Genomic DNA, 16,008 nt, shown 5'->3' on the forward strand with positions numbered 1-16,008 from the left:
GTTATTTGTTTGCACAATTCAATAATTACTAAGAATGAAAACAACTGGACAATTGAAATTCAATAAATTTTATCATCAATCACAAACCGTACAATCAACTCCGAGATTCTGAAAACAGTAAAACAACTGCAGGGAAAATCGTCTTTGGAAAAGAGATAGGTCACAAAATCTGGCACATAAACAAATTCAGTCGATTCCACTACTCTCAAAAACGGCTCAATTTCCTTATCGAAGTCAAACAGCATCCATTCAGGGAATTCAGACGTGGAATATAGGGTTTTTATGTAGGATGTCATTATTTCTAGAGGCACTAGAGTAGTCCAATCACAGTATTTCAGTCGTCTAAAAAATGGTAGATATATTGTTTCGAATAGAACATACTCGTCAGAGTTGTTGTTTGATTTGTCTCTGTTTTCTTCATCGTCTTCATCTTTGAAGCGTAGAGATAAATCGTTTCCAAATTCTCTTTCAATCTCAACAGCTTCAACAACATCACTAACCATTTCATCAACGATCATTTCGGTTATCTTACGCCCAGTGTCGATATGATCGGTGTACATCTGTTCCAGATACTCGTCCTGTTTGTACACAATCACACACCGTCCCAAAATGTATGTCAAAGCCTTACCGAAACCCACGATCGGATCCAAATCTTTACAAAACGCCAACAACAGAGCCGAATAGTTGACTTGCTCGTCTCCGTTTTGGAACAACTTAGCCAGGAACCGTTTCACCAAGATTAAGAACAAATTGTGTTTGGGACTTTTGGGGAGTTCTCTCTCGAACCATAATGTGGTTTCCATGAAACTGTCCAAGCTGACAACTTCCAGATTGTTTTTATCGAGAGCAGCGAACTGTAGTTTGGCATCAAGGATATCCTCGGCGGTGGGAAAATCCATTTCAAGCGATATCACTATCAAATCGCGCCAGTCACACATTTCCGACTCGCCGAACAGCGTGTTGAACATTTTGTTCAGTTTAGCCGTTGTTAAACGGTCCCAGAACCATGTTCCCCGATACGCGGTGCGACTCACGTCTTTGAAGAACTCTATTAGGATCTGTTTGGGGATGAGGCCGTCCGGGGCCAACATTGAAAACCTCAAATAGAGTACCTCCAGCTGCGCCAGAGATAACTCTGTACTCTCATAATCCACTTCTAGAATTGGAGGTAAAGGTTCCGGATCTGGTTCCACCTCAGGTGTGAGTATCCTAACATAGAAATCTGTGTGATTATAATAAACTTCCGCTAGAATATGAGTTTTCTCCTCGATTGCCGTTCCAAACAGTTTGCGAATTTTGCGCACACACTCTGCCTCCTCACAATGAATCCTCTCAGATTCCTCCAAAAACTCACTGAAAATTTCCCGAAACTGTTTTTCAAACTCCAAAATATAATTGACAGCTTTCACCTTCAACAACTCTACCCTGAAATGAGCTCGCTTTGTTTCTACACGCAATGCATCCAACCATTCATGGAATACTTTTTTAATACTCTGACAGTTTTTCTCGGACTCCATCTGCAGCTCCAACGTTTTATCCGAGATCATCTTATCTTCATCAAGTTTCTTCGTCTTGGACTTTCTCTTATCTTTTGCACTCATAGCTCTCACCTCCTTCACTGCATTATCCAACCTTTTCCTTTCTTCAGCAAGCAGCTGACTCTCGGTAGCTATCATCACCGCTTCACATGCCTCTCTCGCTCTGAACATGTTCACCAGCACATATTTCACCTTCTCTTCAATAATTGATTTGAAAGTCACCTTACCATCGAGGAATAGTTTTTCAGTGGAGCCATCCTTGTTATCCACATTGATAGGATGTACAGCGTTGGTTAGTTTGAGAGGAACATTCAACCCTAACAAGTAATAGTCCTGAAGGAGTTCCAGGGTCCTGGTAAACCGGGTGGCCTCAGCTTGCAATACAACCAAAAACCCTTCACTCATTGCTGACAAGTGATGCCTGTCCCATTCCTGTGCAATCAGTTTCTCCCTAACCTCAAGAGCATTCCTCCTTTTATCATCACTCAACTCGGTGAGTGTCCTCTCCAGAACAGAAGTGCGACGGTGGGCTTCCAGTATCACATCGTCCTCTAGAAGTAATGCCAGATTAATACTGTTGTAATCGTTCAACAACTTTGTAACCAACTCTTGACGATTGTCAGGTTTGGTGAAGCAGGACTCCATAGCCTGTCTAACCATGAGAAAATAAGGCGCCACAGTTCTCTCGTGAACTCTCATCAGATACAGAGAGTCGTGAAGAGTGTTCAGATAGGTGTTAGTCATCATCTCCCACAGCTCGGCTAGAGAAACGGCGTGACCCGCTTGTAGGAGCAGATCAACATACTGTGGCGTCAAATCCGAACTGGGACGGTTCGAGTCAAACAGAAACGAATCGTTCATACTATTCAACGCAGTCATACTGTCGCAGTACACCTGTGAAGTATTCGACATTTTCACGGCCAACCTACTACTCTTACTATCATCTTCACTTTGTTTATCTTGTTTATCAGATCCATCGATGATTGACAGGACAGTCTCATCGACAGACGACATCCCAGTCACCAACAGTTGTACCAACGAGTTCAGTGTATCCAAATCTAGATAGTTGTAGAAAAACTCGTTGCGTATGTTCTCGTTGCGGTAGAATGTCTCCAAAGTGGGTGCTCCAAAGTTCGACGGTTGCTGCAGTAACACATCGAAGTTGATGTGGTCCGATTGACGAAGGCTGGACGGTTTGAACGACTGTTTTGCGTGCTGGGCCATCTTCCCACCTTGGAACGATCTCAACTTCTTCATCGGCACAAAGCTGGTGAAGTAGGTTGTGAACAAACTATTGCCGTAGGTATTGTTCTGGGGGTTGAGGAGTAGTTTAGAGTACTTAAGCTCGTCGTAGCGAGATGTGACACTGCTCTCTTTGGTGGACACACTACTGCCGAAGCTTGTATCCGAGATGGTCTCTTTCAAACGGTAGGGGAACCGGTTGGCCGACAGGGTATACTCCAACACACTGGCGTGGAGCAGGGTCGAGGGGAAGTTAACAATCACCCACCCCTTAATTGTTTCCCTCTTTTTACTCTGCACATAGGCGACAATCGCATCCACGATCAGTGCCACTTTGATATCACTGCTTGTCTTCATATTTTCCAACAGTTTTTTGCCGACAAACGCAGCTTCATTGGTGTCCTCCTTGAACTCCCGCAAATCTAGGTGCGACAACGAAGTCTGTACGCCACTGCTTTCTCTAATTATTACTCGCTTACAAACATCATTATCTAAACCATCACAGGTTGTGTTTTCTAGGATCGTAACAGTTTTTTCGGACGCCACTCGCAAATCAACTGATTGCCGATCCGGGGTGAACCGATGCATCAACTCTTCTTCACTGTCGACGAACGCCTCCACACAGAAATTGATGGCCGAGTTGATATCCACCAACAAAACACCTTGCTCGTGTAACAGTGATCTGAGTTTCTCCAGCAATGACTCATCGAAATCTACTACAATCGCTCGCACAGGATACAGAGGTAGGTCGGCAGGTTCGATCTTTTGTATGTAGGGGTATTTCACATCCAACAGCTTGTACACAATGTAGCTGAGTGTCTGCTGGTCTTCGCGCGTAACTGGTGCCAAATCCAAACGAGTGCCATCCTCGTTTTTCAACGACCAATTGCCTTCCAGAAACAGATAGTCGTCCATGTTCTGATTGCTGATCACATCCTGACGAACCCATTCTGTCTGCTCCTCGACCTCATCAACAACATCCGATTGTTCCTGCATAACATCAAATGTATCCAATTCATTTGCTTTGAAAATCGGTTGGTTTTGACAAAACAAACTCTTCCACTCTCTCATCAGACAATCCTTCACTCCACTTTTATACTGTCGTTGGTACTCAGATTTCTTCACAGCTATATCCACAATACACTCGACAGTTTTCAAAGATGCTGTGTACAGTTTTTCATACCAAAATTTTAGGTTATCAGCGTAGAGTCTCCAGTGTAACTCGTTGGTACGCTTTTTCTCACTCTGATAGTAGCCCAATCCTTCCGTAAAATATCTGGAACACTTATCCTCCCTCAGCTCATCCGACCCAAAATCGATTTTCCGCGGGTAGCACTTCAGCCGCGTTCTCTGCACCTGATCTTGATGCAAAATTTGATAAACTTTCGTGAACAACATCTTCTCATACCGGGACAACTTAAAAATCATCCCCGACAAATGATCGTCAAAAAAGTCGACATCCTCTTGTCTCAGCCGCCCCCAAAAATCTGCCTCCACAACTCTTTCATACTCTTCCAGCTGTTTTACATCTTTGACTGACTTTTTTTGGGCGAAAACAATGTTTGCAATATACTCCAACGGTGGGTGAGGAAAATTGGATTTATCGCGGTAATCAAAAAATGAGTCTTCAAGTGGTGGTTCAAAAACGGGGCTGCATTTCGAGAATTGAAGAGTAGTGAATTCTTGTATACATTCATCTACACTCTCAGTATTTGTTGGAGGGAGTTTCTTATCAATATTACAAACCTTTCTCCCAATTTTATTCATATGCTTTTTAGTTACCTTCTCTTTCTCCTCGATTTTATTACATTGATTCTCGTTTTCAAGTTTTAAAGAATCGACAGATAGAGACTGCTCCAACCGAAGATTGCTGAATTCTTCAATACATTTTGTGACAGCATCAACACTAGGCAACTTTGTCTTCAAACTTCGAAGAGATTTCCTATTTTTCAATTTATCGTTATTATCAATTCCTTGTCTCCTCTCAACATCAGTCATATTAACATCTGGTGAGCGTTTCCTCTCAATAGGATGTTTATTATTATACCACTCAATAGTGTCGGCATTCTCCAACAACCTTCTATTGTAATCGTATCCCCCTCTACCGCGAATTCTATCACCCAAAGCTCTCTCATCAACTTTTGTCACCAAAAATCTAGAATTCTTAACAATTTTTGACAGTTTAGCCTGTTTTTCCTCACAATCAACAACGGGCAGCCCGCCATCAATCACCAGCAACGAGTACAAATTAGTGAGTATGGCAACACAAGTAGAAAAACAACCATCAGCAATTTTTTCGATCACATCTTCGTCGAAATTTACACCCAACACCTCAAGCCAGACACGAACTTGTCGCAAATTGTAAACACAGTCGAATTTTTTGTCGCCTGGTTTGAAATCTACTGTAAAATGCGGATTAACAACTTTGTAATCTGTTAAAATTCTTAACAAAAGACGTCCATCCCTCATTAATTGTCCCAGATTGTCAATGTCCACGCATATTCCGTCATTAAACAACCAATTCTTCAGTATCTCTTTCATTATAATCTATATTTGTGAGCTAAACAGGAATTAACAGAATACTTATAATTCAAACTATCAAAATGAGTTTGTGAAATTAGCAATATGTTATCATTGAGTGTACCTTTGCTCCATCTATTATGCATGTATCCAAAACTTGTGTACATGAAAACAGTTCTTAAAAAGCTCTTTGAATTAACAAACAATAAAAGGTGAAATGTAACCTAAAAAATATTTCAACACAAAAACACCTATTAACGAATGAACTAATTAACACCTATTGACCAACTTGAACTAATGATGCAATGTAACCATTACAACATGAACAGTTCATGATTATAATAATTATAGAATATTTAATCAGCTGTACTATTTTTTTTTTTTTTTTTTTTAATATTATTAGACTCCTTTTAGGTACTAATTTTTTTTGTTATGATAAATATGACCTGACATTTTTTTGCGAACAGGCTATACTAAATAATTTTGCTCTTTATAGGTACAAATTAAGTAACTATATTACCCAATATAATATAGTTACTGTAGGTACAACCAATTTGAGCAAAGTAATATAGTGACTGCAGAGTGCCAAATAATTGTCAAGAACTCTGTTTTGAGACCACTGTTTTTTTTTTCAATTTTGTCAATGACGTGAAGTGAGATCTAAATTATAGTGACAGTATTTGATTAAAATTGGAGTTGCTATTTTTGTCTATCATATATCAATTCGGATGGACACGTCAGTCAGTCCTGGCTGCCTAAAAAGCAGTCGTTAGGTCATGTCAGAGGCTCTGATATTGATCAGTTGCGACCTGAAAACTCTGACACCACACCTGAGCCAGCCAGATCACGCGATATTATCATATATGAGAAAGCCGATAAAGCTATCCTTTTCTACTTCTTCAAGGTTGCCAGATAGTTTATCAACAATGTACAAACATAGATAATTAAAATATTTTACCTCAATTAGAAAAAATATTACTTAATCATTGAAAAATACATTATCTTGACAAATAAAACATACCTATTTTCTAATTTTCAACAAAAAATAACAACTGTTATTACATCAGATATACCGTTATCAGCTATCTTTATAGAAGGCAATAGCAGGACAGAGAATCGGCAACACTCTTCCCCTATCTTTTTTCACTGCAATTATGAAGTAGACCTTACTATAGTAAGGGTTTATGGCAGAGCTGTTCTGTTATGCAGAACACATCTAATAATAAATTGTCTTGCTTCATGGAAGAAAATAGTCGTTTATGATCTACTTTTTTCCTAATTAAGTTAGGCTATTAATTTTCTGAATTTGCAGCATTAAAGAGTTTATTACAGTCTTGAATAGTAAGATGAGTTAACTTGAAAAATAAAGAAGATTAATCTTCCGGTAGTCGCGCCCTAGTCAATCACACGTGCAGTCGCGTGTTGTATTTTTTACAACATCCAATTTTTCAAGTGTTATACGTACTCTGTTTACTGTCAAAACATATTAATTAATAATTGTATAATAACTTTCTCCATCTTCTTGGATTATACTACGCCTATAAACATTTGGATAATTACCATTTCATAGCCCAATAAGGTAGGCTACATCAAGCGAAGCCATCAATATCTGTGTTATTGGTTTGTTTACAGCCCCCGTAAACAGTCTTTCCCTAAGTTATCTTATGCACAGTGCGGCGACTTATGCACTGTCGTGACTAAATGGCACCTAAAGACTGAACCATTGCTTGGTTGATACTGAAACTCAGTGGAGTGATAGAGGGAAAGTTTTGAAATGCATAGGTGACTCATTCACTGACACCACCCCATTCAATAGTTTTGTACAGCAAAAAAACTGAAACTGTTGTACTTTATACAACAGCGCGACTGCCGGAAGGTTAATGAAAAAAAATAATTCAATCAACTGACTGGAATATTATCATTTTTATTTCTATGAAAAAGCTTGGATATGCTAGGCTAGTAGACTTATATTTGCCTATGAACACTGCATATTCTGTAAATTGATTAAATGAATCGAATGTCATTTGTCATTATTTTTTGTTTCATTATAAATGAAAAACACTTTTAAAATAATGCAACAATACACTACCAATAACACAGAACAAAGTAACTAAATATTGTTAATTATAACAATTAATCTCTACGTCTCCGTCGTCTGCGGCCTCGATTACACCTACAGAAGAACACGTAGATTATGACAGCAATTGAAATCATTATGACATAAAACGGAATTGTCAGTGTAGTTTTGTACTTGTATCACTCTGCCAATGCGATAGGGAATCGGAACTGGTACAGGTACAGGACCATGATAAGAATCCTTTGTGGTCAACGTTGAACTTTTTATTGTAACTTTTGTAGTTTTTGGAACCTTTGTTGTCGATTTTGGTTTTGAGGTTAAACCCTTTTCAGTGGCCTTCAGTTTCAACGGTTGTTTGGTTAATGGTCGCTGAGACGTGCCTTTCTTCAATGAAAGTGTTGTTTTCAAAAGTTTTTTGGTAGTCTTGAATGTAGCTTTTTTGGCAGAAGCTAACTTTTTTGTTGTTGCAAGTGGCTTTTTTGTTGGTTTTTTAGTTGGTGTTTTTTTCTTTTGAGTAATACGTTTCTTCTTTACGGTTTTTTTGAAAGTAGGTTTCTTAGTAGTACTAGTTGGAGGCATGTTGTATTACGATAAATAATTAAAAAATAGAAGAAAAAATAATCAACCTACCCAGAGATGTTGTGGTTATGAAGTCATTTGCTTGTTCCTAACATTTGAAGTCTGCCTTCTTCTTCCTCAGTTTACAAAGCTGGTTTCGATTGATTACAGATAAGGAATACTTCAATTAATACTGGATTAAGCTAATAATATGCAAAACTAGTTCAAATCAATAAAAATTAAACTTTTCATAATATTTTTGTACCATTTCTTCACAGCTTCACATAAAGTTGGATGTTGGACATTTTGGACAAGTTATTCCAAGCCCAGTATTGTTGGGCGTGGCGCACTGATTCGTGCGAGGAAGGCCCTCACGCTCATGCCTCGGCGAGGCAGTGTGCACCCGTCAGTACGCGTTCCTCACATGCCTCATGTCTGATGAGCGAACACACATGTTGTATACAAACGGAACGTCTCTATTAAGGACTTTAACCTTAAGGACCTTCAACCTTTAAGAATAATTTCGGATTCTGCCCACAAGCCCGATAAGCCGGATCTCCGAAAATCACCATACATTCATGATTCATGATGAAATCATTAATTATATGAGACCAACACATCAATATGATGTAACCGACTCTCTAAAGTAACAAAGAATTCCAAAGAATTAGCTGTTTACTGCATTCCACGGTCAGTTTAATAGCCACAAACACTATGAGATTGCACTTTAGAATCATGCAAGTCGATGCTAGAGGATTCTCATCCTGGAAAGGAAAGTGGTTTGCATCATAATATATCATCACCATGCTTGGAGCATTGTTGCCTGCTATTCAGGAAGCTGGGAAAAGGAATCTCTATTCAGTCAATCATATGCTCCTGAAAGGCCAACTTCACACACTTCAAGTAAGAGGCCAGTTCCACAACTACATAAAGCTGTGCAAAGGAAAAAATATACTTTCTACTTGTGATGATGTGAATATGTAGGACTTTGATTTAAATACCGATATAGATAATCCAAAAGTTTTAAGACTGCTCATCCTTTATAAACAACATGAAAAGAACAAACTGGAGCAACAAGAAACATGGAAACTTTTGCAGCCTTTGTATAACTCTACAATAGTTGTTTGTGCAACTAGTGCGCAAAGTGACAGTTTGCTGCAAGAAACGTTTACGCATGAGCTGTAGGTGAGGGCGGAATGGTTTCTTGAGTGCAGCAGAGAAACTTTGCGCATGTATTTCACATTAAATTTTTCCTACAGTTAATATGTTTCCTACATTGAATATGAAAAGTGATTGATTATGGGTAAAATGATGGCTGAAATCCATCTAATGTTTGTCTGTATAATTTTGTTATTAATAACAACTTTAATTTATTTTGAACTTGATAATCCAATTTATAATTGATAATCGATAATTTATTCAAATTAAAAATTAAATTAATCAAATTAATTTGACAATTTGAATAATTTTTAGTAAATCTTAATTTCTAAATAAGTTTTCATCCAATCAATTTATGAATGAACAAAATATTATTTGAAATAATTAATAATATTCAAAATGTATAATTTAATGAGTTCTCGTTTTTATTTATTTGAAAATCAGGAAAAATATAGTTAGAACAAATTTGCATCCAAAATAAACGCCAACAATGTCATAACAGCTGATTGGGATGGTTGCAAGATAATACGCAAAGTAATACTTTGCACACTAGAGCGGAAAAGTAAATTAAGTTTTTTACTTTGCGACCTGCAATCAGTGCAGAAATGGTCACTTTCCAAGGTACCTGTAGGAAAAATAATATTAATCAAACAAACATGACCAAGTCAAGTTGGTCACAAGAAAAACCTGGAGATCATTACCAGGGGCGGATCCCCAGGAATTTGGTTTAGGGGTGGGGGTTCACCAGGTCATTACCGGGGGGGGGTGGCTTATGAAATACTCCCCAATAAAAGGGGGTCCGGGGTTCCCCCCGGAAAATGTTGAAAATATACCTCTTCAATTTGGTGCGATTTTACGCAATTTCCACTTGAACGCAAACGTTCCATTCAAGTTTTTTTGGTGATCAATAGGCCACTTATTGTTTCAATTTTCCCTTGAAAATTTCATAGACCTATTGGTTTTCGATTAAATTACAAATAGAATGTAATGGATTAGAATCTTATTTGCCATTCAATTGTTTGAAAAAAATATTGATTTTGTAGAGGGCCTGTAGCCTACTCATTATTAATCTGATAAGCTAGAATGCTTAAATTTTGGCACCAATATAGCACTATTCCAACCAACTTTATAGGCTTAGTTATAACTTGAATAACATTTTTTTTTCTGAAATTTACTTGAATATTCAAACTTACATTGTTTGGGGGGGAGGTGACACATTTTTTTTAAAATATTAGAGGGATGTGTCCCTCCTGTTCACGCTAGAAGTAGAAACTACGCCCGTTCATCATACTGTGAAATTTTCGGGGGTACTCTCTAGAAGCTTTAAGGATATACATGAAACTGAATAAACTATAATCAACTAGAGCAATATAAGCTATATTGAATTTCTTTATAATAATAGATGGTATAAAAACTTATCTAACTTTGAAGAGCTATCTGTAGTTTCTCTATCCCCTGCTATCCAGTCCCTATGCACTAGACCACTCGTCACTTTCTATATAAAGAAAATAGCTCATTATTATTATCATTGACATTGCTCTCATCCCTTATATATTTCTCGATTTACATAGTACAATATAACGAAAATATGATATTAGATGCTAATTTTTGTAGCTGATCCAGCCACAAAAAATTTAGTTTCAATTTTACAATCCAGTATGCTGCTTCTTTGCTGGAGGAAAGTGGAACTCAAAGTGAAAAAATGAGGGCTTTCGAACTACTGTACATTGAATTGATGCTTTCAATACACTGGCGGATCCGGGGGGGGGGCTGCGACCCCCCCCTAAGGATCTTGTCTTAAAAAATTAATAAAACAACTAATTGTTGTTTTTTGTATTTTGATACACTATACTTTATTAATGGTACAGGCTATAACCATAAAAAAACACACGAAGTTTTCATTAAAAACATTGTGAAGATTGAATGAAATGAAATGGTATTGAAAGGTATATTTTCAAAATTTTCCGGGGGAGAGCCACCGGACCCCCCTTTGGTGGGGGGTATTCCATACCCCCCAAACCACCCAGTAATGACCTGGTGCCCCCCCCAACCAAATTCCTGGATCCAATTTTCACAATGAATTTTTAATGTTTCTAATGAAAACTTCGTGTGTTTTTTTAATGGTTATAGCCTGTACATTAATACAGTATTGGGTATTGAAATACAAAAAAACAACAATTTATTAGTTTTTTAATTAATTTTTTTTCAAGACAAGATCCTTGGGGGGACCAGTGCCCCCCCCCCCCTGGATCCGCCAGTGATCATTGCATGAGAAAGTGACCAAGTTGACTTGGCAGAACCACTTGTTCTATATATATAGGTCATATCAGAGAAAAATTATCAAATCCAGATGTCATTTACAGCTGCATAATAATCTTTTCCTACAGGTAACTTGGAAAGTAACCATTTCTGCACTGATTGCAGGCCGCAAAGAATCACTTTTCTGCTCTAGTGCGAAAAGTAATACTTTGCTTACTCCAGATTTGCAGCGTGACAACGGAAAATGGTTAGAAATAAAAAAAATTAAAAACAAAAGATTAAAAATTTTAATATTTCAATTTGAAAATTCAAAAATGTAAAGATTTAAAATTTAATTTGGTTGAATTATTATTGATTAATGATAATACTTGTAGTATTTAAAATATTATTCATAAAAATATATTCAATTATACATTACAAAAATTATTCATTATTTTAAATGATATCTCTTGAATCAATTAATTGATGATTATTTATAATTGAAAATTATTCAGAATTCATTAAATTTTCAAATTGATTGAATTTATTCAATTATTAATTACAAAATCAATCAGACAAACATTTGATGGATTTCAGGAAATTCTACTCATAATTACTCACTTTTCATATTTAATGGTAGCTGTAGGAAGAATTTAATGTGAAATACGTGTGCGAAGCTCCTTTGCTGAACTCAAGAAACCATTCCGCACTCGCCTACGGCTCATGCTTAAACGTTTCCTTTGGTGCAGCAAAGTGTCACTTTGCGCACTAGTTGCACAAATAACTATATTGTAACTGAGACTAGGTTGAAGCACTTTTCAGGCCCACAGATGTTGAGATACTGACTACTGATTTGAGCATTTTTTTCATGAAGAGTTTAATTCAGTATAGTACTGCCTGTAACAAAATCCCAATTTCGCCAAAAGTGACATGGTCACTTTTTGCAGTACACCGAATAACTTACTAGTAATTCTGTGAACAGTAGACCTCACGCAGTATTCTCATCCACAAGTACCTGATTGAAACTATAGACTTCACGGTTTAAAGGTTATGTTTATGTTAACACTGCTTAGTGCTTACATGCTTACAGTGCGTTATACATTTTATAATTATTTATTATTATTAGAACTCACTTCAAGTTACAAATCAAAGGTAACTGATTTAAAACTTAAAATACCTATATGAATATAATTTAAAACAATACGTTACGTAGAGCTAGCTAATAGAAAAGTTTGAATCATTTTTACATTTATTTGTATTAAGGTCTAAAATAAATTATGTAGAAGACTATTTCAATCAACAGTTTTTATTTAGATAGGCCGTATGTATTGTAGCTACAATAATAAAGTAAATTCTTTGTTAGTAGTACGGCAGCTTAAAATAATTTATTGTGAAATAAATGTAGGCCTATTATGGAAACTAATCACTAACCTAATCACCGGTTTTACTTTCTTAATACATTATTCTAGTACATTTTTATCAGTAATAATTGCATTGCTTATCTTGTTATAAACTTTACAAAATTTCAATTAGATGTACCTTGTGTAATTTTCGAAATACGATAATGCACTTCAAATCGCTGATTTTAGCCTTATCTTTGGCGTAATTTTAATAGGCTATGTCACCGGTATTTGGAAACATTGCATTATTTAAAAAAAAAATGGAAAAATAGGTAAAGAATGAAATCGGGTGATAGCAATTCTATTTTTACTAAAATAATTATTACAGACTGATGATTTTTTCTAAATAAATGTTATTTTTCTCATATTCGATTGATATATTTTATATTAATAATAACTTCTAATTAATGTCAGTTGCACAGAAGCCGGCTAAATTTTAACCATGATTAATTTCACAAGAACCAATCAGAGAAGGCATTTTTTATAATACGGTTTGTCTGATTGGCTCTCCTGGAATTAATCACAATTAAAATTTAACCGGCTCTTGGCACTTAGTCATGATTTAACAATGAAACAGACAATCCTTTTTCATACATTGTTGTGATTGAATGGAATTCAGTTTACTCAGTGGAAAAGTTATTATTTAAAGGTATTTTATATTGTATTGACTCAAAATTATTACAAAATTGTGTTTGTAAAAGCTCTTGATTTAATAAAAGCATTATTATTGTTATTAAATGGCTATTTTTTATCACGTCTAAGTATTCGCTAAAATCTGGTTGAATTGATTATAAATGTGTAGGTATTACCTATAGGCTACCAGACTTGAGATAATCTATAGGTACCTTTTCAAATTTGATTCAAGAAAGTATCAATTGTAGCCCAATAATTGAGAATAGACATTCGTATTTTAGAAGTTATCACATCATGTAATATTAAGAATAGTGAATTGTATTTGAGAAAGTATTAATTCAATTTGAGATACGGTAATGAGATATGTTAGTCAGAAATTTCTGTTGAAAATCCAGTTGATCTTATTAAAATTAAATCTGAATTAAAATTCATGCAAAGAATGCAAGTATGGAATGTGACGTTGGACAAGTGGAATATTTTCTAATCTTCAATTAACAACTTCCCATGTAACTTACATCTTACTATTTCTCAATTACAATTCACAATTCTTAATTACAATTGAAAGCTTCCCAAATAAAATTCAAAATTTGTAGAAATATTCATTTTCAAAAGGGTAAAAATATTATATTCAAAGTTAAATATACAGTATTTCTACCAATAAGAGTCAATCATACGTATTGGAAACTATGAGCCGAATCTGCAATAACTGGTTCTGAATAAACTGCTCGACTTGCCAGATTAGACATCCTATGTTTAATGAAAGTATCAGATAATTCCATAATTCATATCATAAATATTCTTAGTAATATTTAAGGCAGCTTTGCTACTATTTGGTGGTATTCGTTGGAAGGCTTTTCAGTGCCTAGCTAAAGATGCGTCTACACCAAAGTTATTAACAAAATTTTTATTTTTCCTTCCTTATAGATTCTATTAGATTGAACATACTGTAACTTATCATACAAATGATGTGCTTAGGTGTTTGTCAAGATCCGTTTAATGTAATAGAATCTATAAGGACGGAAAAATAAACATTTTGTTGATAACTTTGGTATAAACGCAACTTTAGAAGAACCGACCGAGGTGATTATTGATAAACAAGTCATACGATGATCAAACTAGAAATATTTCTAGACCTTTGAAGCACTTGACAAGCCAATCCTGTTAATTTATTTATTATTTTACAAAGGCGACTTTGTAGAAGTATTTTAAGCCTAGGTGATGATGATGGGATGAATGATAATACAATGAAGGTAGAGTTATGAATGAATAAAAATTATAGGTTATGCTATCCTCTTGAATTGATTTGAGTCATTTTTCAATCCAGAAATAAAACTAAAAATTTTGAATTTGATTTGATTAAAAACCGAATATAATAGAATGATGACATTCAATAAACTCTCAGAACTTGAAAATATTGAGTTATTAAGAAAAATTTTGAACCAGAAATAAAACACAAACTAATTACGACATTTTTTTCAAATCAGGCAACTTAAAAAACTTTTGTATTTCAAAAGAATAAGAGTTATTTTAAATAAATATCCTTATTTACAATATTGACTATTCAATGGGTAAAATTCAAAGTTCCTACTTTAGGGAGTATCTCTCATCTTCGAGTGCCTATTCCTACCAGACAAACTGAAACAAAAGTGGGACATTGTGATGTTCATGAACATGGGACGTTGTCACAGCATTGCGTTTACATTGCAGGCTGATAAACAGGCAGTCTAGTCATAAATAAACATGACCTAATAAATTCTATTTTATTTGGTTCAAAGGTAAGAGAAAATGTGTGGGAGGCTATGTTTTGGCTTTTAAATGGCAATATGTTACTACTGGCAAGCAGCTGGAGGAAATCATTGAAAATGCACGTCCACGATATAAAATCGATGTGTCTAAAGCTACTTCAAGTTTTGGTTGTACAATAAAAATTCTAACTAATTTTTATCGAACGTCCAAAGTCTAACTACACACACATCAATTTTTGAATGAACAATTTTTTGCCGTCCTTATAAACTCTACCAGGAGCTTGACAAACTCATGATCACATCATAATATATGTTTGTCAAATTTTGTTCAATTTAATCAAATTTATTAGGATTGCATAAAATCGTAAGTTCAAAAATTGATGTGTGTGTTACTAGACTTGAGACTTATTCACACAACATATTCCCAAACTTTCATAATAATTATTTGTCTAGTAGTTTCTCAATCACATATAAACACTTATTTCTCTTTTTCTTTAGGGCTTTTTGTAATATGAATAGAAATACAAATCTCAGTACCCTTTTAAATTATTTTATCACTACATGATTTGGACATTAAATGCCATTTTCAAGTCTGAAGCATTCCGATTCATTTTCAAACTTGAAAATGGCATTAATGTCCAAATTAAGTTGTGATAAAATAATTTAAAAGGGTTCTGAGATTTGTATTTCTATCTATATTTAAACATTCATTTATACTTTCTATTTTTATATTTTATCCAAGTTGTATTATATTGTGTTGTAATTAAAAAATAAAGTGATAGATTTTATCAATTTAATAGTAAGCACTATTATTCACATTAGTCCAATTATATTTTCTTATGACTCTCAATATATTTCTTGAATATTCCAATGCTGTCTGCTGTACATTATAATTTAGT

At 35.2% G+C, this 16,008-nt stretch overlaps 2 protein-coding genes across 4 annotated transcripts in view; both read right to left on the minus strand.

Moving 5' to 3' along the window:
• Window positions 1–8,273, minus strand: part of LOC111044051 (rho guanine nucleotide exchange factor 7) — a 70,609-nt gene extending 62,336 nt beyond the window's left edge. For 2 of the 3 annotated variants that reach the window (XM_039424883.1, XM_039424884.1), the window contains exon 1: window positions 8,008–8,265. The gene's annotated coding sequence lies outside the window, so the exon portion shown is untranslated. Of the gene's footprint in view, window positions 1–8,007 lie in introns of all 3 variants that reach the window. The other variant, XM_039424885.1, reaches the window with a different exon arrangement.
• On the minus strand, window positions 60–5,321 carry LOC111044168 (sperm flagellar protein 2). The gene has a single exon (XM_022329249.2). The coding sequence runs from the start codon at window positions 5,319–5,321 to the stop codon at window positions 60–62; it is 5,262 nt and encodes a 1,753-aa protein (XP_022184941.2).
• Window positions 8,274–16,008: the final 7,735 nt, after the last annotated feature.

The sequence above is a fragment of the Nilaparvata lugens genome, chromosome 3, assembly GCF_014356525.2.
Source record: "Nilaparvata lugens isolate BPH chromosome 3, ASM1435652v1, whole genome shotgun sequence".
Lineage (NCBI taxonomy): Eukaryota > Metazoa > Arthropoda > Insecta > Hemiptera > Delphacidae > Nilaparvata > Nilaparvata lugens.